General features: G+C 46.8%; 1 protein-coding gene and 1 non-coding gene across 5 annotated transcripts; both read left to right on the forward strand.

Moving 5' to 3' along the window:
- The first annotated feature begins 1,137 nt into the window (after positions 1-1,137).
- trnar-ucg lies at positions 1,138-1,210 on the forward strand. The gene has a single exon. It is a non-coding gene; the product is annotated as a tRNA-Arg (tRNA).
- A 1,910-nt stretch (positions 1,211-3,120) lies between these two features.
- smarcc1a (SWI/SNF related, matrix associated, actin dependent regulator of chromatin, subfamily c, member 1a) lies at positions 3,121-25,871 on the forward strand. Of its 4 annotated transcripts, none has more exons than XM_035434235.1 (28): positions 3,121-3,373; positions 4,870-4,989; positions 5,239-5,324; positions 6,625-6,706; positions 6,921-7,013; positions 8,022-8,091; positions 8,981-9,050; positions 9,333-9,408; positions 9,759-9,884; positions 10,703-10,818; positions 11,075-11,202; positions 11,392-11,451; positions 11,564-11,601; positions 11,769-11,890; positions 12,107-12,178; positions 12,714-12,827; positions 12,962-13,115; positions 13,749-13,859; positions 14,126-14,185; positions 14,663-14,921; positions 15,664-15,825; positions 19,189-19,244; positions 19,752-19,893; positions 20,025-20,176; positions 20,375-20,509; positions 22,184-22,421; positions 22,999-23,145; positions 23,742-25,871. In XM_035434235.1, exons 1-28 carry the CDS (start codon positions 3,188-3,190, stop codon positions 23,822-23,824), a joined length of 3,258 nt encoding a protein of 1,085 aa, XP_035290126.1. In that variant the 5' UTR covers positions 3,121-3,187; the 3' UTR covers positions 23,825-25,871. The 4 variants fall into 4 exon arrangements, with proteins under 4 accessions (XP_035290126.1, XP_035290135.1, XP_035290145.1 ...); XM_035434244.1 differs by having other exon boundaries at positions 10,727-10,818; XM_035434254.1 differs by having other exon boundaries at positions 9,759-9,845.
- Positions 25,872-27,004: the final 1,133 nt, after the last annotated feature.

Raw genomic sequence — 27,004 nt, forward strand, 5'->3', positions numbered from 1 at the left:
GCCATGCACATTTATGTTTTATTTTCTTTTCTCAATGTTCCTGTAATATGCCTTGATACATTTTGCCTTGGCCTATAAAACAAAACCACTACAATTTAGAAAAACAATTGTTGAAATTGATTCAGTTGTGGCCTTTATTTCAAGAAAAAAAGTGTTGCAATATATGGTTTAATAATTTTTTTTAATGAAATTAGGTTGTTGCTGGTTCAGAAATCGATTTTGTAATGCTGGATATGCCTGTGAACCTTCGTCTAGTGAACCAGCATTCAGTAAACAAACTCCTGTGTGGAGTTTGCATGTTCTCCCTGTGTCCATGTGAATGTCCTCCAGGTTCCTCCCACAGTCCAAAGACATGCAGGTTAGGTTAACTGGAGAGTCTAAATTGCCCAAAGGTATGAGTGTGTGAGTGAATGGTGTGTGTGCCCTGGTGAAATGTCCAGGGTGTATTCCTGCCTATTGCCCAATGCATGCTGGTTCCAGAACCTTCTGTGACCCTGACCCTTGGATGGATGGATTACTTAATCTTAAAACCTGATATGAATTTTTCTTTGACTTGTTGGTTGATTCCACTAGGTTACTATAAACTTACCTACAAACAAATTTGGCAATTCAACCCTTTCATGTATGAAATATTACAAAACAGAGCAATAATTTGTTCACATTGTTTTTTGGTTTTTTCTACTTTTAAGGACATGTGAAAGGATGTTAAAAGCTTGTTGGCTCCATGAAAACATAAGCTGCACAAGCAGATTACAACTTAATGCATGATGTCCACTAGAGTAGACATAAGGTTTTTCATACAAAGTATAAGAACTAAAGTAATTTTTTGTTTAAAACAGATAGTTAAAAAAAACACTTGTTTCAAACTTACAGTGCTCCTTGCATCTTATGTGCTTATGTTCTCTAGGAATAGAAGGTTTTCACAGTTACTTTCAGGTACTTTAAACATTTCCACCTCAACCCACTATTCTGACCTTCATTCTAACTAGAGAAAATCCAATCAAATGTAACAATATGTAGTATATCAAATTTTAATTAAAGGTCAAAGGAACCTACCTTCAAGCAGTTTGGAGATCAGAAATTTCTTGGCTAGGTACCAAGCCCTGTCCATTGGACACCATACAAAATACAGAACATGACCGCGTGGCCTAATGGATAAGGCGTCTGACTTCGAATCAGAAGATTGAGGGTTCGAGTCCCTTCGTGGTTGTTCAAATGCAGTGTCTGTAATGAGAATGCTTTAGCATTAAGCAGCCATGTTAATGGGGACTCATTGCCATTTTACTAGTGGATCTTGCCTTTTTGGGGAGACTGTGTAGTATAAAGTGTAAGGAGTTGGTCTTGTAACCTAAAAGGTCATAAGTTAAATTCCCAGGTAAGACACTGCCATTATACCCTTCACCTGGATTGCTTCAGTACATATCCAGTAGCATAAATGGATGCTATGTAAAACGTTACATATGTTGCACTGGATAAGAGTGTTTGCTAAATGCCAGTAATGTAATGTATGAAAGTGTTAATTGATCATTTTCAATAATAATTATTCAATTAAATTTAAAAAAATATATTTTATATGTCGGTGAAATGAGGGCCTCTAGCATGCAATACCACTTGTGTTCACTATTCAGAGTGCTGAACATTTTAACAAGGGCATTGACTGTTGACGCTGCTGGATTTAAAAAAAATAAATGTATTTTCACTTACTGTAATCCTCACTTGCCCGACAGTGCATATGGCTCAGCTCCGTCACACGGTGGTGCTCAGGGTCCAAGCAGAAACAATAATGAATAGACATTAATTGTTGCTCTTAATAATATATTTTAATGCACCGTCATCCACTTACACAGTCATTTTTAACATCAATGTACATATATGAAACTCCTCAATGATGCTAAATATCACCCTAAAATATATTTGTTGTTCTTGTAGTGGCTGCTGTTTTAATAATATATTCACAAATAACCACATTTAATAAATAATCACATTTCTTCATACCAAATATTAGCTATGTTTTTATTATTATTTACAGACAAACATTAACATTCACAACAATCACACTAATAATGGCAATACATATTACAACAAACCAACGAACATGCAAAATTACTGCTGCTACTACTACTCCTACTCCTACTACTGCTACTACTACTACTACTACTAATAATAATAATAATAATAATAATAATAATAATAATAATAATAATAATAATAATAATAATATAGAGAGCCAAGGGTACAAATGGCTCTGGCCAGCAGCCATACCACCACGCACTCTGCTCCTGCTGACTGGTTGAAGCCAGAGACTGTAAAAAATAGGTTGAAGCTAAGCAAGTGTGGGCTTGTTTAGTACTTGGATGGGAGACCACCAGGGAATACTGAGTTGCTGCTGGAAGTGGTGGTGTTGGTGGGCCAGCAGGGGGCAATCTTCCCTCTGGTCAAATAAACCCCAATGCCACAGTGCAGTGATGGGGACACTGTGTTGTAGGAGATGCTTTCTTTCAGATGAGATATTAAACAGAGGTCCTGACTCACTGTGGTCATTAAAGATCCCATGACACTATTCGCAAAGAGTAGGGGGTTCCCTTGCCCTGGCTAAAATCCCAGATCTAGCTCTTGCAAAAAAAAAAAAAAAACTTGCCACCTAATCATCCCCTGATTTAATTGGCTAAAAAATGTTCTCTACCTCCAGTGGAGCTGCTCAGTGGCCAACAATAGAGGATTGTAGTTGTACTGGGCAGCTCCCAGGTGCGAATGAGTGTGAAGCAGGGGGTTCATGCAAACGAGCATCCGTGCTCAGCGAACCTACCTTGGGTAAATAAAGGTTAAATAAAATTAAAATATATATAATTCATTAAAATAAACAAAATGATCTTCAAACATTTAAGATGTATGCTTTTTCGTTCGTAAATATTAGCTATGTTTTGTGAATCGTTAATTTCCACGGCTTCAAAATCATGTTTTGGAGAAAGCCTCTCCAGCGCTCCGGTCTGGTTTTCTTATGCTTTCTTAGGCCAATGAACTGTGTCTATGGCGGGAGTAAACTAACACCCACTGAACTCGCTAGTGCCCAGAAATGTGCTTTATCGCGATACTTTGTACAGTTCCATTGCGCGCCTGCGCAATAGTACTTTTGGCCTTCGATGTGGAGTGTCGCGTTTTAGAGGGGAATAACAGTGGATAACTAACAATGGCGACATCGGCAAGTGTGACGGGGGGAACGGGTTCAAGCGGACAAGCGACGGGGCAGGCGGGCAGCGGTCCCTCAGTTGGTAGGAAGAAAGATGGTGGTCCGTCCTCGAAATATTGGGAGAGCGCGGAGACAGTCTCCCAGTTAGAGTCGGTTCGTCTGTGGATCGGAAAACACTACAAAAAGGTTAGCGCTTGCTAGCTACCCTCCATTGATTCCTTGGCCTTTCCCCGCGCCTCAGTACATTTGCCGGTTCATCGCACGCAATGCATACAGTCTGCATTCCTCATCTGTCGTCTTTGTCAAATAATATAACGTCATAGAAACTTAATTTTAATGGTTGCAGGGTGCCGCTAATTTGTCAAATTGGGTTAACAGCTGAACAGGGTTGCTTGCTTTGTGGCTAATGCTAACTAACGGGAGGGGGTTGGGACGTTAAACTGGTACCAGCTAAAAAGGCAACTGGCTTGCTCGGTTGTGTTCAGTGTCAACAAAATAAACGTGTTCTCGCCATCACCGAATTTCTTGATAACTTGCTGTGTTTTTACAAGCAAACGCGTAGGAAATGTAATTCTTGTAAACCAGAAAGGAAGTAGCTAACGCTAGTTAGCTTGCAAACACAACAGAAATAGAGGTTTTATTGTTCGCTTGTGCGCTAGGTAGGTACTGAGCTAAGTGAGTTGAGAATGAGATCACACAAAAAGTAGCTTTTGGAGGTATTTCCAGGATTATCATTCAGCATCTTTATATCCATGTAATTGTGAGTGAAAAGCAAGTTCACTCAAAAGCTTAGCCAAGCTTTCCAGTGACATTATCATTAGTCGAATAATGAAAACATACGGGTGAGCTTCATAGCTTGCTGGCCGGATGGAGAAAACCCCGTAGGCCATCACTGACAGTTGATTGCTTATAGTAATTCGACTAAATAGTTTACCTTGATCATTTGTTGTTGAATTGAATTGGTGTTTACATTTCAATATCAGACTGCAACGTTACATATTGAGGTAATTGGCTTGTTAGCTATGCATCCTACAGGCTTTCTGAAAATACCCTATAACCACGCTTTAGTCTGCATAAGCAGACAAAGGCTTCTGGTGCGTGTTTGTGTTTGTATTAGGTTTCACAAAGGCAATGGAAACTTATTTTTAAAATTTCAGGATAAATATAAAATTGCATGTAACTGATAATGTAAAAAGTAAATAATCAGAGAGAACTTGCTAATAAAAGTTTTTCCTTTATATGCAAGTCGCTTGACATTTTTGTGTCGGAGCCTTTCGTCTTTTGCTATCAAAGTAACCGGCGTGCTTCTAGCGGGGGCGGGGTTGGAGAGGAGATTAGAGAAAGAGTTGGAATTCGCTAAAAAGCCTATAAACCATAACGGTACATAAGTGGCTGGTTGTTATGTATAGTACATCTACATGTACATTTTATATACACAACCATATTTTATTTACCGTGCGTCACGGACAAATCTGTCAAGCTAGCAAGGACTGCCGCTGATGGCGTTGGCTAGCTTATATGAACTGCTCATGGGGATTCTTCCGAGTGCTCAGTATCCGGGAATTTAAGATTTTTTTGTTTTGTTTTTGTGTTCACATCACGTTACATATTACAAGTTGATTATTAGGTTATTATTAGGTATTCTTTCTAGCCACTGAGTATGCACTGCCCCTGTCCCACAGTATGTCCAGGCTGACTCTCCCTCCAGCAAATTTTTGGCAAGCCTGGTTGTCCAGCTGCTGCAGTTCCAGGAGGATGCTTTCGGCAGAAGAGTCAACAACCCAGCTCTCACCAAACTGCCTGTGAGTTTTCTTGTTTTGACCAAAGCTTCTCAGTAGCCATAGCCCTTTCTGCAAACTAATTGTTAATATCTTTTGTGTTTTTTTTTTAAACCTCTGTCTAGTTTTCAGCAAATGCCATGTTCTCAGTTTTTTTTTTAAATTTTTTTAACCAATTCATGGTGTTTTCTTAATATGATTAGTTGGCTTATCAGCGCTGGTGTCTCCTGGTTTTACCATAACTTGTCTTTTTTATTTGCCTTTGTTCATTAGGCAAAGAGTTTCCTGGACTTCAAGGCAGGGGGGGCTCTGTGCCACATCCTGGGCTCTGCGTACAAGTTCAAGAGTGAGCAAGGCTGGTGAGTGACATAAGAACAATTTAAATATTTATTGAAAGGTTTCACATTGTAAGTACCAGAATGGGGTGGGGGGTTGTCACTCAAAACCTAAGGTACAATATTAACCTTTTAACGTAATTAATCCACACGAATGCCATCTTAATGTATTTAAATTATTTTTACGCTTTCACTCAAAAAATGCATTTTGTCACTGGTTTTACTTGTACCATGTAACAACATGAAATGTTTTCGGGTAATGATAATACAGTAAAATCCCCTTAATTGCATAATGGATTATCGCATAATTCTGGTATTTACATAGAAGTGTCAAATCCCAAATCTTTCCCATTCATTCCATTGTAAAGAGATTGCATACTTGCATAAAGCATTGTCACATATTTTGGATATTTTCATGGGATTCTGTCCAGTTACATTAAATAATGATATATAAATATGTTAAAAGTTGGCAGATGCCTTAGGCAATTCTCAAACAATTATCCCATTTGCACCACCACTATGTTGATAAAGTAATTGGCACTAATTAAGCACAGATGATGACTGACAGCGATGTTTACAAGCAACACTCTGGTGTTAAATCCAGGTTGATTACTTACTACCAGGGATATGTTACAGTATTTTTTGTGTTGTGCAAGGGCATGTTTGTTTTTGTTAGAAGGAAATGCCCAAATGAGAGAAGTTTTATGACATTTAACTTGCTCAAAAAATGAAATACATTTAAAAAAAATGTATTTTTAAAATCATGATTCAACTGATTAATTAAATAAAAATAACCAAGTGTCTTGGTGCTGGGCTAAAACAAAAACCAGCTTTGTATTCTTTCATGTCCTCGTCCTGGAGAGGCACGGAGTCTGCTGGTGTTTGTTTTTTTTTCTTAAGAAGAGTGAAAAGCCGTCAAAACTTCGAAATTCAGTATTATTCATGAGCAAATTGTCCCAATAAATGCATGGACCATTTCTAATTGATTTTGTGGGTGTTTTTTGTTTTTGTATAATTTCTCCTATAGGCAGCTTAGGCAGTTTGAAAATAAACTTAGATGGCCCGCATGCAGGAAAGACCCTGATATTGAAAGAACGAGGAAGTTGCTCCTGTGCTGTTTGTCGCACATGCACTCTGAAAATGGTTTGAACAGTATTCAGTTAACACCATCTGTATTTTTATATACCGCAGTGAACAGTAATACTGATATCGGCCCATGTCTACTAGTTGTTGAGCCGATGTCCAGGAGGAGGGTGGTGGTGGCATGCTGGTCTTGTTTGCCGGGCTGACGGTGTACAATCCATGTCCTGCTCCCTTTGAACAGGCGCCGCTTTGACCTACAGAACCCCTCCAGGATGGACAGGAATGTTGAGATGTTTATGAATGTGGAGAAGACTTTGGTGCAGGTACAGACCTCCTAATGCCTATGCAAAAATAAGCGTTTAGAGTGACCTCGTGGATGTACCACTGAAGCAGTGGTTGCAGTTTCTGATGCAGGGTATATCCTGTGCTCTCTTGTTCATATTGACATTTAATGTTATGTGGGTCGTAATGGAGATGTCAGTGTGGCATCACTTTGCTTGCCTTGTAAACTGGTTGACTAACAGGCCTCTCTTTTAGAACAATTGCCTGACGCGACCAATTGTGTATCTGGTCCCTGAAATGGAGCAGAAACAGGCTAATAAGCTGAAGGACATCATCAAGAGACACCAGGTAGGGAGCCTTCACGATGACGGTCGTCCATATGTGCACTGCTTTTTTTGTTGTGGGAACGTGGTGGGCTGTCTTCATGGAAACACTGGTCCGTGGGTAGGGTTTGGGAATGGGGTGCGCCTGTGTGTTATCTCCACAGAAACACGCATGTCTGAATAATGGAAATGCACAGTATGCAGATCATTCTCTGAGGCCGATTTGCATTCACTCACTCTTAGGCATGGAAATTAATGGTGTATAAATTATTTTGTTGTTAGGGATGCACAATAATATCAAGGCATATGGATTTCATATAATAGCAGCTTGGTATTTGCCTGTTACCAAGATGAATGCGCGGTACAATTTGATGATGCAACATATGTCATTGACATGCAGTAAATGCTAATTTTCAAATCATTGGTCATCTTGAATTTTTCCCTGGGTTTTTAGTGGCTCAAAATGAGGCAGAGGGTGGTTCTTTAATCATGATAACGTGATTTACCGCATCTTGTTATTAATGTGTGTTGTACATGTTTTGTATTCCTAAAACAGGACCTCTGAATATCTGCGTTTTTTGAATGCAGTGGTTTTTTGCGGCATTTTGGCTCTTTCTGCATAAAAAAACGGAATCCTTTGTTAGCGCAACCACTGATGTGCTTGGGCGCAAAAGAAAACTAGATCTTCCTGTCCAAATGCAGGGAACTCAGTAACGTGTGATCGTGCACTACAGCTGCTGCGGCTTTGCTTTCTTCTTCGGTTTGGACTTTCCTTGTGCATTGTGCTGATTATGGTACAGCGCCACATCAGAGTAATACCTCCATTTCAATCGCAAACGCTAGAAATCCATGGAGCGCAGGGCTCGTGTTCATGTTTTTTTTGGTGCCAACATCGGTAAGAATTTTTTGCGAAAGCGGCCCAAAATTTGTTAAAAGCAGCCACGTCCTGAATTGTTTATGCAGGAAAAACCCGGGATCAATAGTTTGACTGGCCCGTATGTCTGATCTCTCTTTCCGTCTTTTCCATCTGCAGGGCTCCATCACTGAGGACAAGTCCAAGGCCACACACCACATCTACCCTTCCCCAGCCCAGTCAGAGGAAGGTAATGTGTAAATTTAGCCCGTGCACCTCACAGAAGGGGCAGTCTCTCGCCACAGCGATGCACTTAGGTTCTGTTGTAGTTCTTTAAAGCCATGCTACACCCTTGTGCTTTTGTGGAAACATTTTTTAGTACAGTTGTCAGTGCTCTACATATTTTTAAAGGAGAACTCCAACCTAAAACTTTATTCGACTTTGACATTGTTAGAATCTGCATATTGGTATCGTAAAACGTAACCCAAGTCCTATTTTCCCATTTTGTGTAGCATTTCAGTTTTTTAAAAGTTAAAATCAAGTAGTTCTTTTGATGATGTGACATCCTATTGAGAGAAATCAGTCATTTATCTAGAGAACATACTGATTTCCACCATGCTAGCAGCTAGTAGTCCAGAACCGCGTGGCTTTGCAGGTAATTGGGGGCGTGGCCATTCACGTGGCCAAGCTCTCCACTTTTGCTTTTAGCCTTTTAGCTAACCTTCTTGCATTTGGGGGTGGTGAAAATAGTTCTGGGTAAAGCAGGAAAATATTGCACTGGAATAGATCTGGAAGACGCCTGACAGGATGGCAATGAAAATTGGAAACACTTTGAAGTAAAAATATATATATATATATATATATATTAGTATCAGCTAACAAACCCTGGAATAAATTGCACTTCGCTGCTACACATTCACTAAAAATGTAAGTGTTTTAGCCTGGAGTTTTTCTTTTAACTTGTGCAAGGTCTTATTGGGCATGTACTATTATTGCTGCACCTACTAGAGTGTGAAAGTCTGGCTGCTTGTGAATGTCTGTGTAAGGCTCTGCTGTGCTTTGGTAGATGGTTAGACAAATTGTTACAAAACCTTTTGTTTTGTGTGTCATTTCATAAGCATCTGTGTGTTCTCTTTCAGAGGAGTGGCTCCGCCCAGTCATGCGGAAGGACAAACAGGTGCTGGTGCACTGGGGCATGTACCCTGACAGGTGAGATGATCTAATACATCAAACTATGATGTATAGCATCTTTTAAGGAGGCTAAGGTAGTGGCACTTGGCAGATTTTTACTCACGTATGCTAATAAAATGGTAAACTCTCTAGAGCCCTGCGTTTTTAAAATGTGCAGGGAGCGAATCGGCTTATTAGTCCGACTGTGACTATCATTTCTAGAATGGCCATTTTCATTAAGGGAAGTAAGGAATTGGGTTTTTGGCCTGTGGGCTTGTTTCTCCTTGAGGCCCTGAACACTTTCTTCTCCCTGCCCTGCAGCTATGACACATGGGTGCCTGCCAGTGATGTGGAAGCGGATGTGGAGGAGCCGCCCAACCCAGAGAAACCGTGGAAGGTGAGGGCGGAGCCACGTGCAAATGTCTACTTTAAGTGACAGTGTCAGTGCGTTCACAATGTCGCCTAATCGGAGTAATCTGTACCTTTTGTTTTTATTTGTTGTTAATGTATCATTTTCAAATTCACATGCAAAGCAGTGCAGTGACCCAGTAGCTCACGTTGTCCACATATGTGATATTTGGTTGCAGTTTGCATTTGAACTATAAATAAGGCTCATTGTTTTCGGTTTTAAACTATTTTCCCCCTTATTTTATGTTCCCACGCACTGACATCTGGAGTTGCTTGTCATTCGTGCTCTGAGCCCCCCTGTCCTCACTTCTGGCGCGACACCCCTGTTTCTTCCCACAGGTTCATGCCAAGTGGGTCCTGGACACAGACGCTTTTAATGAATGGATGAATGAGGAGGACTATGAAGTGGACGAGAACAAGAAGCCAGTGAGTTTCCGCCAGCGCATCTTCCCACGGGAGGAAGAGGTAGGCACCCCTGCCGTGTGCCTGTTCTCGGGGAACAGGGGCTGTAGTCGGTGGGGGGAATGGCCGCGCCCATGCATGTAGCTTTGAAGGAAGTTTTTGCTTCAGCTCTGTGTGTGTGTACGCGTGTGGGTGAAAGGCAGAGGGAGGTGTATGTGTGTGTGTGTGTGTGTGTACATGTGCAAGCGAGATGCAGAGGGAGGTGTGTGTACGTGTGCAGGCGAGATGCAGAGGGAGGTGTGTGTGTGTGTGTACGTGTGCAGGCGAGAGGCAGAGGGGGGTGTGTGTGTGTGTGTACATGTGCAGGCGAGAGGCAGAGGGGGGTGTGTGTGTGTGTGTGTACGTGTGTAGGCGAGAGGCAGAGGGAGGTGTGTGTGTGTGTGTACGTGTGCAGGCGAGATGCAGAGGGAGGTGTGTGTGTGTGTGTGTACGTGTGCAGGCGAGAGGCAGAGGGAGGTGTGTGTGTGTGTGTACGTGTGCAGGCGAGAGGCAGAGGGAGGTGTGTGTGTGTGTGTGTGTGTGTGTACACATGTGCAGGCGAGAGGCAGAGGGAGGTGTGTCTGATTTCTGCCATGTACTGGGTATGCTTCCAGTTGCATGGAGCTGTGAACGTTGTGCTTCAGAGCAGTGCGTCCATTCCTCCGTTCGTCCGTCACCCATCCTATCACACAGTTTCCTCACTCTCACCCCCACCACCTTCCCTCCCAACCCCGCGTCCCTCCCCTGAGTCACCCCCGCCCCGCCCTCCCACCCTGTGTGAGACCGTCTCATCACTCATCCTCTCGCTCTCTCTTTCATCCTCCATCCCAACGTCTGATCAGTCTTCCCGTACACCCGATCGCAAGGACCGCAAGGCCGCCTCGGGAAAGAAGAGGAGGCGCTCGCCATCGCCCCCAGCAACCCCTGCGGAGTCCCGCAAGAAGGGGGGCAAAAAGGGGTAAGGGCTTTGCTTTACTCTCCCCCTCACCACCGTAAAAAAATTTACAAAACTGAAAAAGTGGGACAAAATGCGGATTGATTAAAGAGCAGTTTATCCCAGGGCATGGTGTGTGCATTCATTTTGCCTCGCTGGAATAGCCTTCTTATTTTTAAAGCACAATTTAATGGTTAATAACCGGTCAAGGTTCTGTCCCATCGGGTCTGTTGTGGGCGCTAGTTACCATGGTGACCCTCTTGTTCCCTCTCCTTTCCAGGAACCCAGGGCCGTACTGGAAGCGCCGAGGCCACCGAGAGGAGGAGGAGCCGGAGGAGGACCTGACCAAGGACATGGAGGACCCCACACCGGTCCCCAACATGGAGGAGGTGACCCTGCCCAAAAACGGTGCGCTCGCCCCGCCTCACGCCGAGTCCTTACCCCCACCCGCCATCCCTGCGGGGAGCTTCGTAGGACAGCGTTATGACACTGAGCATGTCTGTGATGGCAAGCTGAAGTGGTGCTGAGAGTGGAAACCATGTTTTACTTGTGTTTTACTCCCCCGTGGTCCTTTTCCTCCTGCCGTGGTGTCCGCAGTGAACCCCAAGAAGGACAGTGAGAACACTCCGGTGAAGGGCGGGACAGTGGCGGATCTGGGTGAGCTTTGTGTGTGTGCAGGTGTGCGTTTGCGAGAGAGAGTTGAGTGAAGTGATCTTTGTGTTCTCTAGACAGATGGTTTGCTCATTGCTGTTTCCGCTTTCTCCTTCAGATGAACAGGAAGATGACTCCATGGTCTCAGGAGGCAAGGTAATACCAGGGCCCCTGTCGCCAGTAATCTTTTCTTCACTCTTCTGTGCCGAGCCATTTAAGTTCAGCAATATTCTTAGGTCTTCTTCCATGCAGGTGCCCCAGTGTGCAATTGCAATTAATACCACTTAAGCATGAGGTTATTGCATTTTCTGCACCTTACGCAGGAGGAAGAGGAACCAGGGAAGGCGGAGGTGAATCGCCTGATGGACTCCAGTGAGGACAATGTGACGGAGCAAACCCATCACATCATCATCCCCAGCTACGCCGCTTGGTTTGACTACAACTGGTGAGAGCTTTGGCATCCTCCCCTTGCAGGCCTCTAGCTCTTTGCTTTTAGCGTACTAGAGAAATGTACCTTCTGCTAGTGGTCCTCCAAGTAGCTGACCACTGTATTGAAGAATCACTGGAGAGTAGGTGGCATTAAGTGTGTATTATGGACACGGCTGGGTCTCTGTGGTGTTCTCTTCCATACTCACTCTCCTTCTGTCGGTTATCTCTGCAGCATCCACGAAATTGAAAGACGAGCACTGCCAGAGTTCTTCAATGGAAAGAATAAGTCCAAGACTCCAGAGATGTGAGTACGCACATGCACATACGATTCAGGCACCCATGCATGCACGAAAGGGAATGACAAATGTTAGCAAACGGTTAGAAGTTGCGATGGAAAAAAATGAGCTCGAATTGCGGAGTAAGGATATTTATAATTTGTTTCCCTTTACAAAAATGCTAACATTTTTGTTATTCACGTTTAAAAAGTGGAGTCCTTTGTGAATACACTTGGCTATTGGTAGTGGTCTGCATCCTGACCCAAGCCTGACAGGGCCCAGAGGTATGCTGTGATTTTGTCAGGGGCTTCAAATTTGACTGGAGCTTGTTGGGCTTGTTTGGGTCAGGCCGTAAGGATGTGGGGCTTAGTTGGGTTCGGTCCTCATTTCTAGCCCGATGTAGACCTCTAGCTCTTTGCCTCCTTTTTGCCGCAGTAGCGTATTTTCTAACCGTGCGAACGTTTTGGAATGGATGAAAACGTGTTGACCGGCAGTGCTGGTAAAGGTCGTTGATTTGCATTAATATATGCGCATATAAATGTGTTTATTCTCATCCCCTCTTAGATACCTGGCCTACCGAAACTTCATGATTGACACGTACCGGCTGAACCCCCAGGAGTACCTGACCTCCACGTCCTGCCGCAGGAACCTGACGGGGGACGTGTGCGCTGTCATGAGGTGAGTTACAGGACTGCCGCCCCTCCGGCGCTGCGCTGAGCTCTGGTCCCAGGGGGCCCCCGTCCTCTGGGGGTCCCGCCCTCTGGAAAGCACCCAACAAAACAACCGCCTTTTTTAAATGCCCTCCCTCTCAGAGTCCACGCCTTCCTGGAGCAGTGGGGCCTGGTGAATTACCAGGTGGACGCTGACAGCAGGCCCCTCCCCATGGGGCCCCCGCCCACTCCCCACTTCAACGTGCTGGCGGACACGCCCTCCGGCCTGGTGCCCCTCCACCACCGCCCCCCACAGGTACAGCAGCGCCCCCCTCTGCCCACACCCATCTGCTCACTCGTCCTGTGAACTCTGAGCTGAGAACTCGCCCTGAAGTACCTAAAGCTTTTACAAATGCTTATGGTTATGTTTGGAAAGAAATAGGTATCACAATATTTATTTGTTTGACATCTATTCAATCCCAGTTAGGGTGAAGTGCAGTGCTTTGTCTCCTCACTCAGTCTAAGCATATTTATAGATTACATTACATGGTGATGTACAATTAGTGCATACCGAAGGTCATTGGACAACTACAATACACAGGTCCGATGAGGTACGATACTCGTTATGTAACAGTTATCCGTAGCCATGAACATAAAGTCCAGTTCACAGAATAAGCATAGGCCAGGTCAGAGAGTTATGTCAAACTAGGCAGAAAGAGGCATGACAACAAGATACGATGGACCTACAACATCGAAATAACAATATAAGTGCAGTATGGATGAAGATGCATGTAATATGACAGTGGTAGAAGATAAAAATTTTTTTTAAAAAGGATACATGCAATAAGAGTGATCCTAAATCTACATTATAGGCCCCTGTCAGTTGGTATCCTGGAGGTGGCATCCTGCTTGTGCTCTGTCACAGTGGCCTCCCTTTTCCCCCTTTCAGGTTCCAGCCTCCCAGCAGATGCTCAGCTTCCCAGAGAAAGGCAAAGACAAGCCATCGGACCTGCAGAACTTCGGCCTTCGCACGGACATCTACTCCAAGAAGAACCCCAAGGTTGGGCCCCGTGCTGTCCATCCAGGCTTTGAACCCTAACCCTAACCCTGCCCTTTCCCTCAAACCTGTCCTGCATCCACATCGGACACTCTTTATCTTTGTTTGTAGATTGAAAGTAGTAAAATGTACTGATGGAAATATGATGAATCGATTATTGAACATTAACTTCCTTTGTGATTCATTCAATTGATTGTGCATAGTGCAGGTGGAGTAGTGAATTATTTGCTATTATAAAAACTGTAATATAAGGCTTTGTGTCTTTGTAGAGTAAAGGTGCAAGTGCCGGCAGGGAGTGGACTGAGCAGGAGACTCTGCTGCTACTGGAGGTGAGTGGAAATCACAAGACCAATCACACACAACCTCATTATTGCACCCACCAATCAGAGAAAAGCCATAGCTTTCTGAACTTACAATCGTTTGTGTGAATTTAATTTCCCTTGTGTATTTGTGCCAGTCTTTGATAATCAGTCATTATTGTACAGAAATGTAATACATTTTTACCTGTAGGTCTATAGTGGACTTTTGGGTCTTCATGCACTCCCTTCTTAGAAAATTATTCCCTGCTTTCTGTAACTCTGTAAAGTTTTTCCTCTACCTCTCCTGCTTTCTTGCCCCGCCCATCCCTTACAAATAATTATGTAATGGACTATATTGGCAACATTAAGGAAATATTTAAATGTGCACACTTTAACATATTTCATGTGCCACTTCACCTGTTGATGGTCCCTTTGTGATGCGTCTCTAACGCCCATTGGCTCTCTGTCTGCTCTGCTCTGCCTCTTTAATCCCTCTCTGTCGCTCAGGCCCTGGAGATGTACAAGGACGACTGGAACAAGGTGTCGGAGCACGTGGGCAGCCGCACGCAGGACGAGTGCATCCTGCACTTTCTGCGGCTACCCATCGAGGACCCGTACCTGGAGAACTCGGACGCCTCGCTGGGACCCCTGGCCTACCAGCCCGTCCCCTTCAGCCAGTCCGGAAACCCGGTCATGAGCACCGTGGCCTTCTTGGCTTCTGTGGTTGACCCGCGGGTGGCTGCCGCCGCTGCCAAGGCTGCACTTGGTGGGTTTGTCTGCCAGTGTGTGTGTGTCTGCATGTCTGTGAGTGCGTGTCCGCGCGTCTGTGAGTGTGTGTGTCTGCGTGCCTGTGGGCGAGGACAAGAGAAGGGTCTGAGGGCAAAAGAAGTAAATGTGTTTATAAAAATAGATGAATGATCCGCAAGTGGACATTTGGGTGTCATTAAAATTGTGGAAACACAAGACCAGGTCAAAGAATAGTATACGGCTGGACCGGCCGACCAATGGTGTAACTTCATCACTCAGTCACTCAGTCACAGACATTCGCGTTTGTAGGGCTTGCCCCGCTGTTGCGGTCCAGTCAAAAAATGTTTAATAGGGTTGTCAGGGAGTTTATTTCTATTTTCCATCATTTCCTTCTTTACATTGAAATGTCTCTTTATGTTAGGGCATCATTGAAGTTGTAAAATGAGTGAAATGGGAAGGATGAGTAAGCAAAGTGATGGTGTGTGAGGTTTATCGATGGTGTGTGAGGTTTATCGATGGTGTGTGAGGTTTATCGATGGTGTGTGAGGTTTATCGGTGCTGTGTGAGGTTTATCGGTGTTGTGTGAGGTTTATCGGTGTTGTGTGTGGTTTATCGATGGTGTGTGAGGTTTATCGGTGTTGTGTGAGGTTTACCGGTGTTGTGTGAGGTTTATCGGTGTGTGGGCCTCTGGCCGAGCACGGGTGTGTGTAACGTGCGGTGCAGCTGTGCAGATCGCTGTGTGACTGAGCGTGTGTTCTCAGAGGAGTTCTCGCGGGTGCGGGAGGAGGTCCCGGCGGAGCTGGTGGAGGCGCACGTGAAGAAGGTGCAGGAGGCGGCGCGCAGCACGGGCAAAGTGGACCCCGCCTACGGCCTGGAGAGCAGCGGCATCGCCGGCACCGCCCCCGAAGAGCCCGAGAAGACGGGTGCGCCCCCCTCCGCTCTTACACCGCGACAGAAACAGGGCTGCACCTTCAGAGCTGAGAAATGAGGAACGTTAGGAAATTGACACATCTCAGAGGTTACTGTAAGGATAGGCTACCGCAGTTGACGACATTCACACCTCTGACATGCACTGATTAACACACACACGCTCACACACACACACACGCACAGCGGAACAGTGCTTGCAGCGTTGGCTGCTGCTTCCATTGATTCTCTGTCTCAATTTCATGTGAAATTATCTTCATTTTATTTAGAATGTTATTCTCGCTATAGTGAAGACTGAGTGCGTGTGAGGAACTTTGTGTTGGAAAATATGGTATAAATTGTATCTCCGTATTGATTCAGTAAGGAATGCAACATTTTATTTTTCTAAATGGGGTAAATCTGAATTATAAGGAACGGGTGGCAACCCTCAAAGAAAAGGTCTCTGTGTTTAGCTGAAGACCAAATGATTTCTATGCGTTTAGCTGAACTGGGCATAGACCACTCTGTTATAAACAATGCTGGGGAAACAAACTGAAGCAGGATTGCAAAAAAAAAAAAAAACACAATACGTCTTAAATGTGACCGTCATCTGGCTTTTTCCGCACTTCCCCCCTAATTTTATTAATATTCACAGTTCTTGAGGTATAGTGGAAAGCACTGTGCTCCAGGAACAGTGTAGTCCCTGTTGTGGACTGTTCCTGGTATGTGTGTGTTTGGTCAGCAGGGGGCAGCATAGCATTAACTTTAGCAGACAAGTGCAAGGCTATTGTAAGCAGTACGTTTGCGGGTCAGTAGGTCTCAAATCTCATTGGCTTCTGCCTGCTGTCTTTGTGGCACAGGCTGTCGCTGTGCCTGAACGGTTCCCAGTCTCTCCCAGACGACCCGTAACCCTGCTTTGAGAATCGTGGGTCCTCCTCACATTCCTGACAAGCGCATAAATATTGAAATGGTGTTCCTCCCGAGGGCAGACTTTCAGCCCAAAGCCCCTGAAGCCGTACTGCCGGAAGGTTCTTCAGGGGGCTGGCCGCGTTCTGGACCGAGCTGCTGGGGGCAGTGTGGAGACGGGGGAGGGGCTGAGGGTGAAGCCGTGCAGGCCAGCAGGGGGCAGTGTGGAGACGGGGGCGAGGCTGAGGGTGAAGCCGTGCTGGCCAGTAGGGGGCAGTGTGGAGACCGGGGCGAGGCTACGGCTGAGGGTGAAGCAGTGCAGGCCAGCAGGGGACAGTGTTAAGTGGATTAGAGCAGCTCTAGCAGATGGGTCCCCGTGTGGAGGGGGAGGAGCAGAAACTGGGTCACTGAACCCTGCGTGCCACAGCCTGCCACGCTGGCTAAGCGGCACAGTCACCTAAGTGCTGGTGAACGCAAGCTTCAGTCCAGTAAAAAAAAAAAAGAACCCTGGTCCTCCTGCTGCAGCAGGGCACCAGTGTGTGTCATTTTCTGCTTTTAGCTCTGTTGTAGCCTGTTGATGTCCTGACCGGTTCGCCCTGAGAGGCGTGGATGTCTTTTGCAGATGTTGATGGAAGGCTCCCAAGCTCTGACCCTGGATCAGTTTCTGTTGGTTCTCTACAGTCGTCAGGTTTAGCACAAGTTCAATAACAAATCCCATTTTATATAATTGCAACTAGAAAAAACTATGTAAAGTTAATGAAAACGAGTACATTAAATATCACTGCGTTTACTAGAAACAAAGAACTTGACAGGCGGCTATATGAATTTCAGTGCCATCAGATTTAATGAGGGTTTTTGCTGTAGTATGAAATGGACGTCTAGCTTACAGAGTGACCTGCTGATGCCCTTAATCTGCCACAGGAGAGTCGCAGATGCCATGACTCTTAAGTCCGTCGTGATATGCGGGGTTGAGCGTGTTCCTGATTGTGTCTGGTCCACGCGTGGCTAGCGCTAGCAGCGGCGGGCCGGCGGCATCATGAAGCCGCGCTGTGAAAGGCCGCGCTGTAAATCCCCGGCGCGATGTGGCAGGAGCCTCACCCGAGCCACAGATCTTAACCTCGCGCTGTCAGATATCGGCTGTGTAAGCCGCTGCACATAAAAGCGTCCGCTAAGCCGTAAAACAGCGTGATTTAAATCACCGCCGAGTCCAAGCCGCGGCTCTAACGCGGCCTCTCCCGCCAGAGAAGCCTTTCCTGCCGTCTTTGTGCCGACCGTAACCAGCGGTAATGATCGGAGGCACGCCAAGCATTCCGCTTTCCTTCTGTCCGAAGTCTGGCCTGGAAAATGTGGTCCCGTCCTGGCCTTCCAGGCCGGGAGGGGCGGCGGCCTGTTCCCAAGTGCCGAAAGGAGGCCAGACATTCTTTCCTGTGTTCAAAGGCGAGAGAGCGTTTTGCACCGATGTACGCAGCATGTCTGTGTCGTACATTTGAGGAGGCTGCCTCTGTCTGTTTGACTTTAGCTGGAGAGACATAGATAGACCGGGCCCCTGCATCGCACTGCTTGGCTGAAATGGGCATTACTCCATTAATCTTTCATTCAGTCCAATAGCTAAATGATGTGCTCCTCCATTATGGATGTTCATTATCTTGGCTGTCTGCACTCTCTGGACCGAGCCACAGTGTGCTAGACATGAAAAGGAAATGTTCAGTTTCCTACCGGAGGCCATTAGCAGCCACCTGTCTCTGGATTAATTTGCCTCATCTCTGTTGGCGAAAGTAGCGCATTGGGTTTATGTCAACGGACAGAGCCTTTATGTACATGTTTTAAATGGTCTTGGTTTTTAGTTGCTTGGTTGATCTGTTCATCTACAATTTATGATTGGTTGACAGGGAGCTCTTTGGCTAAATAATGCTATCGTATTGACTTGATACAATTTCTGTCTGCTTTGGAGTTGGGCATGAAGTTCTGCTTAAAGGAGGCCTGTTGTACCTTTTTCTCAACGATGGTAAAAGCCAGTTCTCTTTTTTTAATAATGTGGGATACAGGTGGATGTAGCTAGAATAGTGCATTATAACCAAATCAGTGCTTTCCTGTGGACAAAACAAATACATGTCAAACCGTCCCCCCATTTTTTTTTTTCTGAACATGTCAGAGTTGTGAGCAGTAGTCCACGTAATACTTTTTCAGGGGGTAATCGATACTAAAAAGCATTTAGATTCATTGTTGTTAATGTACTTGAATTTGCACACCCTCTCTGTGGGGAAATGAAGAGACGAGTGATACAGTATTATACAGCATTACCCGCTCACCCGCTCCGCCGTACCTTTTCAGGTCACCGGGGCCAGTTGTTGAATGTGGGGTCCATAATGTGGCAGAGCTGTTATGAGGGGCATGCTGGGTAGAGGTGATTAGATTGTCGGGTTTGCTTGTTTTTAGTTCTCTTTCTGTTGCTCAGCCCTCGCTCTTCCCTGCAGAGTCATCAGAGGGGGAGAAGGCGGAGACCGATGGCGAGTCCCAGCAAGCTGACAAGGTGAGTTGATGACCATGGTTTTTATGTGTGGAGGAGTGGCTTCTTACTGGTTTACGCAAGTTATTTACTGACTGCTCTCTGTCACTCCGCTGTAAAGTTAATGGTTCCACATTCTCATGTTACTATTCACCTTATTTTTGTCAGAAATCAGGGTGTGGCCATGTGTGATTTTGTGTACTCATTTCTATTTTGTACAGTTAGCGGTTGCAGCACTTTCTCTAAACAGTAGACTGCTTGCCACTAATGCTGCTAGCTATTGTCCAAAAATCAATGAACTTGCACTGCTGTGAGGCATTCGTAGTCACAATGGGTCCTGCTCAAATTAATGACTAAAGATGATTATGCTGCTGGTCAAGATGGCGACCCTTGTAGGTTAACGTTAACTCTTCCACAGTGTTGATGTCCCACACACACATGCCTCTTAACACGGGGCACATTAGCTCCATGTAAAGACACTAAGGCGCGTGACTCTGGCTTTTCTCTCGATGCGTCCCCGCGGCGCGTCAGGCCGAGTCCAAGGACGAGGCGGAGAAGCCAGGCGAGTCGGCCGAGAGGCCGGCGGAGGGAGAGAGGCCGAAAACCGAGCCCGCCGAGCCGGCGGACCGAGAAGAGGCCGAGAGCGACGGAGGGGAAGAGGCCAAAACCGCAGGTAGGGGCTGCGGACGTCCCTCAGGCCTGGCGCCGAGCCGGAGAGCTGAACCGGACTAAACTGAGCTGAACCAAGCTGAACTGGGCTGAGCCGGGCTGAACCGGGCTGACCCGCGTGTCTCTGTGTCTCAGATAAGGACCGGGAGGAGCCCATGGACACGGCCGAAGGCCCCAAGGAGGCCGAGGGCGAGGAAGGCCAGAAGAAGCTGGAGCACGACGTCGGGGAGGGGAACATCGCCACGGCCGCGGCCGCCGCCCTCGCGTCCGCCGCCACCAAGGCCAAGGTGATGCTCGCTGGCCGGGAGCACACACACACACACAGGCGGAGGGGCACAACCTCACCTCCACACCTCCATTACAACAAGCCAACCAGCGCAGGAAAATGAAGCTATTTAGCCTCAGCCGAGGAGCAAAATGGCGTCACTAAAAATGTATTTCGGTGTTGTGATTTGGTCCTGTTCTGAACCCTTCTGTTCTCTCAGCACTTGGCAGCAGTGGAGGAGAGGAAGATCAAGTCTCTGGTAGCCCTTCTGGTGGAGACCCAAATGAAGAAACTGGAGATCAAACTCAGGCACTTCGAGGAGCTGGAGACCATCATGGACCGGGAGAAGGAAGCGGTGAGTCTGTTTTTTATCTGGATACCAGTGCGCATTGCATGCTATGCGAAAACTAGCATGACAGGCTAACAAGGCTAGCATTTGTGCTCGTCTAGCAGATCTACCTTTCGGGAACTCAGCCTGGCGCCCCTATGACTGAATATGTCTGGATTTAATTAGAAAGTGAAGAAAATACCTTGAGTCTTTCAGAACGGTGAGCAGGGGTGTCAGGCACACAAGTCGAGCCCTTGAGTGGAGCTCACAGAGGGGGGAACAATGGCCCAGTCTGGCCTCTTAGCTGCAAACCCGCGGAGAGGGCAGGGGAGAGGCTGGGGGCATCAGGTTACCTCAGTGCACAGACTGAGAATAACATGTAGAAATGGTGAAAAATAATCTGCCACAGGGGCGGAGCCAAGCGTAAGCTTCCTCCACTGGTGAGATGTGCGTGAGGCTCACTGGGCAGGGGCGTGGCTTCAGTGTGGATATTAATTTTTTGGAGTGGAGAAAGCTTCTCCTGGAAGATTGGAACATGCTCAGAAAGTTTCAGAGAACAGTTACTAACCCAGTTTACCAGCTGGGTATAGGGTATAATAAAGAAACATTTTTATGTAATTCAGAGAAGTTTCATTTGTTTATTTTTATTCATGTTTGCTTCCTGAGCATCATTTTTACATTTTTAAGTCACAGTAAACACTGAAATATTGTTTAACTGTTTCTCACCCGCACTGCACCTCAAATTGTAGGATTGAGATGATTGTTTAATTGAAGAATTTTTAGCGAGATGAAGTCCTCAGCCTTTTTCTTAAAAATGACAGTCCGTCAAAATGTGCAGTCAGTTCTGAAGAGAACTGCGCAGTCTTTTGTCTGTGAGAGATACTGCCTGTAGGCTTACCTTTATAATGCAAGCTGGGTCATTTTGAGACCATGCACAGCTGACAGAAATGTGCTCCTCTGTCACCATGGGAACCTGAAACTGGAATGAATAATTCACTGATATTCTTCTGCTCTGAAGCTCCCTCCTGGGCTGATGGGTCTATCAGGCACTTTTCAATACCTAGCCTATGGCTTCCATTTTAATTGTGTGATACTGCTTCCCCCTTAGGGGATTCATTTTCTTTATGTCACATAATTGTGAATTTTTTATTTACAGAATGTTTTCTTGCAGGAAGTACAAACTACTGTTCTTTTATAGAATCTTTATGCTTTGTTATTATTGTTAGTTCAATTTTCCATATATATCTCCTCTGTGTTTTTTCTGCTAGACACACCGAATGTACTTATCAGGAAACTTCCTTATACCCATCTGCTTGTAGTATGCAATTCAGCTATCAAACAAACAAACAATCAGTGCAAACTTGCAGCTATAGCTAATAGACTTCTAGGAGTAGCCTTGTGTTCCCTTTGGTGGCAGGGGAATTCAGTGCCAGTGTGCTGCCTGGGGTAAATGGGTCAACAGGAAACCCTGGATACCCTGTCCCTCCCTCCCTTTCAGCTTGTCAAAATTCTCCATACTGAAAAATATGCACTGATTGTTTGTTTTTTTTTCTCCTCTTTGAAATCACACTTCCTTATTCACCTGTCCATACCTGATGACTTGGTCCTAACTCTTCTTCCCTCTGTCTTTCTCCATATCGCTTACACACACAAACACACACACCTGCTTGCACACACACACACACACACACACACACACAGCTGGAGCTGCAGAGGCAGCAGCTGCTGACGGAGCGGCAGGCCTTCCACATGGAGCAGCTGAAGTACGCTGAGATGAAGGCCCGCCAGCAGATGGAGCAGCAGCAGCAGCAGCAGCAGCAGCAGCAGCAGCAGGCCGCTGCCGCCGCCGCCCAGAACCCCAGCGTTCACCTCGGCCACCCCGCCCCCGGATACCCGCCCATGCACCATCCCATGGGCCCGCACCACCCCCCACAGACAGGTGAGCGCTCGCACGGACCCACTGAGCATGCTCACCGACACTCGACACTGGAACCTGGAGTCACCCAGACAGACAGCGGCCTGCCAGTGTCATTCAGAGGGCAAAGAACGCCGGAGGCATCTGAACTGAATGTGCATGAGCCCATTTATTTTGAGTGCTGCTTATCCATCCTGTTGACCTGGTTACTGTGTCCTGATCAGGTTGTTTCCTGTGTTGCAGCCTGAATGTGGAATGTGTCATTTCTACGTAAGGGACAGCAGTACTTGTGTGTACTGAGGTCATGTGAGCAGCACTGCGGTTCAAATAAGTGTCTGCTGTATGTCTGTATGGCACCAGCTTCCCCAGGACCTGGTGCATAATTCCGCCTGCTTTGTGCCCATGCAAGTCCTTTTACCTGTGACCCCGTGTCCCTTTTACTGAGCTAAGAGATCCTTGTCATTCACCCACATGCTCCGTGGTCCTGGTGAAGAGCGAGTTCTGTGATCTCTGGGTCTGTTGTGTGCCTGGAAGGGCAGGCTTTGTGGCCAGGTCTGCTTGGCGTTTGGGTTTGTGTCACTGTGTGCCTCCTCCCCTGCAGGACCCATGGGAGTCCCCGGCCAGCCTATGCCCGGGCGCATGATGCCCGGTGGACCGCCCGTCGGGCAGCCCCAACCCAACATGCCCAACATGCCCAACATGCCCCCCATGATGGGACCCCGGCACCCCGGAGCCCCCAACGGCATGTGTGAGTAGCCAGCAGTCAGAGTCCCGCTCTCCATCTGTGTCAGGATGTCTGTGGTCTGTACTGGTCTGTCTGTGCGTCTGTCTGCTTGTGGCTGTTTTCACCGCCGTCCTCTTCTCTGCACCCATAGCGTCTGGGTCTTGTATTGCTTTGTAAGAGCCACAAAAGATGCATGTTCTTCTTATAATGTCTCAACATATTCAGACAGTACTGCAAGGTTAGTGTATGTTATATGTGAAATTCAGAGGGGGAAAACATGCTAGCAAAACATATGGATGGATTGCATTGTAAATTGAATTTTGCTGTGGTTTTGGCTGTGTAATTTAATTGGTATTAATTTGGATGCAATTTCGGAAGGGCCGATTTTCAGTAGTTTTATTGTTCATTTTGCATCAAATGTCCACCGCCCGTAATGTGAGTAAATATATCCTCTATTTCCCCCCGAGAGATCCGGTGTACAGGCTAATGGCCGATGCCACTGCAGGTCATCACTTGTCTGTTCAGCTGCTGCCCACCCCATCAGTGTGTTCGAGCAGTGGGGACTGGGTCTTAGTTAGCATTGCTAACCACTGCCCTCTACTGCTATTTCTCTCTCACAGACACCGGCCCTCCCCCTGCACAGCCTGATGGGATGCCACCTGCCCCCGTGGGACCTCCAGCGCCCCGTGTGGCCGAGAACTAAAACCCCTCTTCCCACTCCGCACATGTACACACACACATCCCCCAGGGACCCCAACCACCCCCCCCCCCCCCACACGAACATTACAGACACCCCTCTCCCGTGTCTGTTCAGCCACCCCTTCCCCCGTCCCACAATCCCCTCTACGATTTCAGGTTTTTGGCAGGGTGCTGCCTCATTCACACCCCCTCCTCAGCCTCATGCCCATAAACATGCATTACCTGCAGGGAAAATCCTGACACACACACTCACGCACACACACGCTGAGCTCTACAGGGAATTTGCTGATGCATGCACACACACACACTGTAATCACAGGCAATGCCATTCAGAGACAGGGGGATCACACAGGAAATGATATCCTGGCAAGCATTAGCAGGGCAGCTGGGAGACAGCCACTGTTTGGCTGTCTCTTACCTAGTACTGACACTGGTTATATGTGAGTGTTGCCCGAGGAAAGCAGGGGGTGCTACAGGGAGTGCGCAGCACTGACAGCCCCCCCAGTAGGGCCAGACAGCCAGAGGAGTTTGTTTTCCCTGAAATGTGATGCGTATATGTATATTGGTTCATGTCTGGTGTGAACAGGATTGTCAGAGAGCACATACACTATAGACTGAACAAGAGCAGCCTCTGTTACTTTCACTGACTCCCTCACCACTAGATAGCGCTATAGCTAGCTCCTCTGCGGCTTGCCCCCTCTTCCTCTTTACAGCGTCTGTAGCCGCCTGTCTGCTTTGGTAACAGCTGACACCAAGCTACGCTTGACATGAAAGCAGGCGCTGCCTGGGACAGCTCGCTCGATCGCTCCCCCCCCTCCATTCTCATCTTCTCACTGGAAGTCTACCTCTCCCCGCACCCCTCTGCCCCGCCGCACTCTGTGTGTGCGTTTGTACACACACTGGATCAGGTTGGTTGGGGACCGGTGCTTGCAGGCTTGAGGTTGTCTCTTGACCTCACGGCGCAAGCACGTCGCTGGGCCGCATCTGGCCAGCCGGGGCCGCGCGGTTTCCATGGTTTCCACCGCGGCCCCACGTCACCCAGCCTGCCTCTTCTCACCTTTAAGCTGCGTTCCTCAGACTATTCACTGGAGCAGCCGACACCGGCGTTGGAGTGAATCGTCCAGTGCAGCCTGCTGTTTGTGGGACCGTTGAAGAGGGTTGCGTGTCTTTCCCTGGATAGCGTGTGTGCGCGCGCACGTGTGTGTACGTGCGTGCGTGCGTGTGTGTTTGTGTTTCTCCTCTGCCAAAGCACAGAGGACAGTGGTAGCGTAGAGATTTGTATCTTCCACATCTTCCCTGTAGCCTCTCTACTTCCTGCTCTCAGCGCGTGCCACGGATGTCCGCATATACCTCTTCCAATGGACTGTGAGTTTTTAGCTTGCCTCTGCTGTAGCTTGTAGGGGGGAGTTAGGGAGTGCTGGGAATAGTTACTGCCTGTATGTACTCGCGCACAGGTGTACACACTCACAGGAAGGTGAAGGCATGTACACGGTTTGAGCTTGTACTGCAGGCAGGCCTTGCGCTTCCCTTCTCCCCCTGTACCCTCAGCCTGTAGCGATGGAGAACCTCCGCTCCACTGGTGCCGTTAGGTGTCTTACTCTTTACCGTCTGTTAAGAACACCCTTTTGGTGTTGATACTGTAGCTGGCAATGCCACTCCTTCCTTCTGCACCTCACTGTTAGGCTTGCAATGCCACCCTCTCACTCTTCCTCTCTATCTCACTCATTTCCCCTCTCTCTCTGTACTGTCTGTGACTGCTGTGTAGAGGCTGACTGTCCTCCCTCAGGTGAATTTCCACACCCCTCTGCCCCCGTGTGCACCCCACTGCACACCCCACAACATTTTCTCACAGGTGATGGGAACCAAAACTGTTGCCCTATATATCTTTTATTGCTTTTTATTTTATGGTAATGTATTTTTAAAAAAAATAAAAATGAACTTTGCATAGGCTTACTTTTTTTCTCTGTTCTTGAAGTTTGTAGCTTTTTTTATTGTTAAATTGGTACTGAGACCTAAACACTGTCGAATAAAAGTGGTTTTGTATGAACTGACATTAGTGTAAGACTCTGCTGTCTGTTGGAGCTGCTGTCCATGGTTGCATTTGGTGATTTTTCTCCTTACGACACTGAGGATTGTATATGGCCTTATTGTGTGTCCCAATCTGTGTAGAGCTCTTCCTTATAACATACTGTGAGGTGGACTGTGTGTGTGTGTGTGTGTGCGTGCATGCGTGCGTGCGTGCGTGCATATATGAATAAAACTCATAATAATAGCACTGATGCTGTGCACTCACACCTCCACCCTGTGTGTGTTTTGTGTGTGATGAATGCAGGTTTTGCGGATAAGTGTTGAGCCACCCTTCCCTGGCATATATGCCTGATGTGATCTGAGGCCATTGTTTGAGTAGGATGAGGTGTAATGTTATCGTCTGATCCATTGCCTATGTTGCCCTTGTCTCCAATATGTCTTGCATCAAGCCTTTTGGCTCTGTGTGTCATTTTACCAGACGTGTATGTTTTAATAGGAGCTGAGAAGCTTCTTGAATTGGTTCAGATCTTTCATAATTAACACCCTGTGCATCCCCCTCCCCCAACTGCCCTCCTGCCTCCCTGGGTTGCACTGATTCTGCCACGATGAATGAGCTCATGCCCCTGTAATTCAAGCGTACCTATCCCCTCCCTCGGTTCTGTTATCTCCTCCCCCATCTCTTCTCTCCATCTCTGATCTGTGTTTTCCAGCTTCTTTTCCTGCACCACCCTGTGTGCCTTCTTCCTATCAGTTCCCAGGGTGCCAGATCTAGTGCAGTCTCTGGCATGTGATATGGAGAGCAGAATTCATAGTGCAGGCACTAAGGTCTCCTCACGTCACCACATATCAGGGGACTAATGTGTATTAACTGGGCTTTCTGCTGCTGGAGAGAAGGGAGGCTTCGTCTGGTTTTCTCTTTAAAGACCTCATGGACGGCTCATGGTCACTTTTTTCCCCAGAATCACATTTTCAGTCCCATTCACAGTAACGGATGGTGTCTTCTATGGTTGTTTTCTGAATTTTGCTGAATGAAGCAGCACATCAGCAGTCAAGCTTATAAAGGGATGGCAGTATGTCACCAGCCATAACCCAAACCTTTTTACGATGGTGTTGCTTTGTGATGCTGAGAGCAGTGGTCGATGGGCTCCTTCTTACC

The sequence above is a fragment of the Anguilla anguilla genome, chromosome 1 (assembly GCF_013347855.1).
Source record: "Anguilla anguilla isolate fAngAng1 chromosome 1, fAngAng1.pri, whole genome shotgun sequence".
NCBI lineage: Eukaryota > Metazoa > Chordata > Actinopteri > Anguilliformes > Anguillidae > Anguilla > Anguilla anguilla.

Excerpts from the sequence above, each read along its gene's own strand:
- smarcc1a (XM_035434235.1), top strand. The coding sequence starts at position 3,188 with ATGGCGACATCGGCAAGTGTGACGGGGGGAACGGGTTCAAGCGGACAA. Across the intron at positions 9,885-10,702 it reads TCTTCCCACGGGAGGAAGAG|TCTTCCCGTACACCCGATCG; the intron begins GTAGGCACCCCT and ends ACGTCTGATCAG. Across the intron at positions 15,826-19,188 it reads CGAAGAGCCCGAGAAGACGG|AGTCATCAGAGGGGGAGAAG; the intron begins GTGCGCCCCCCT and ends TCTTCCCTGCAG.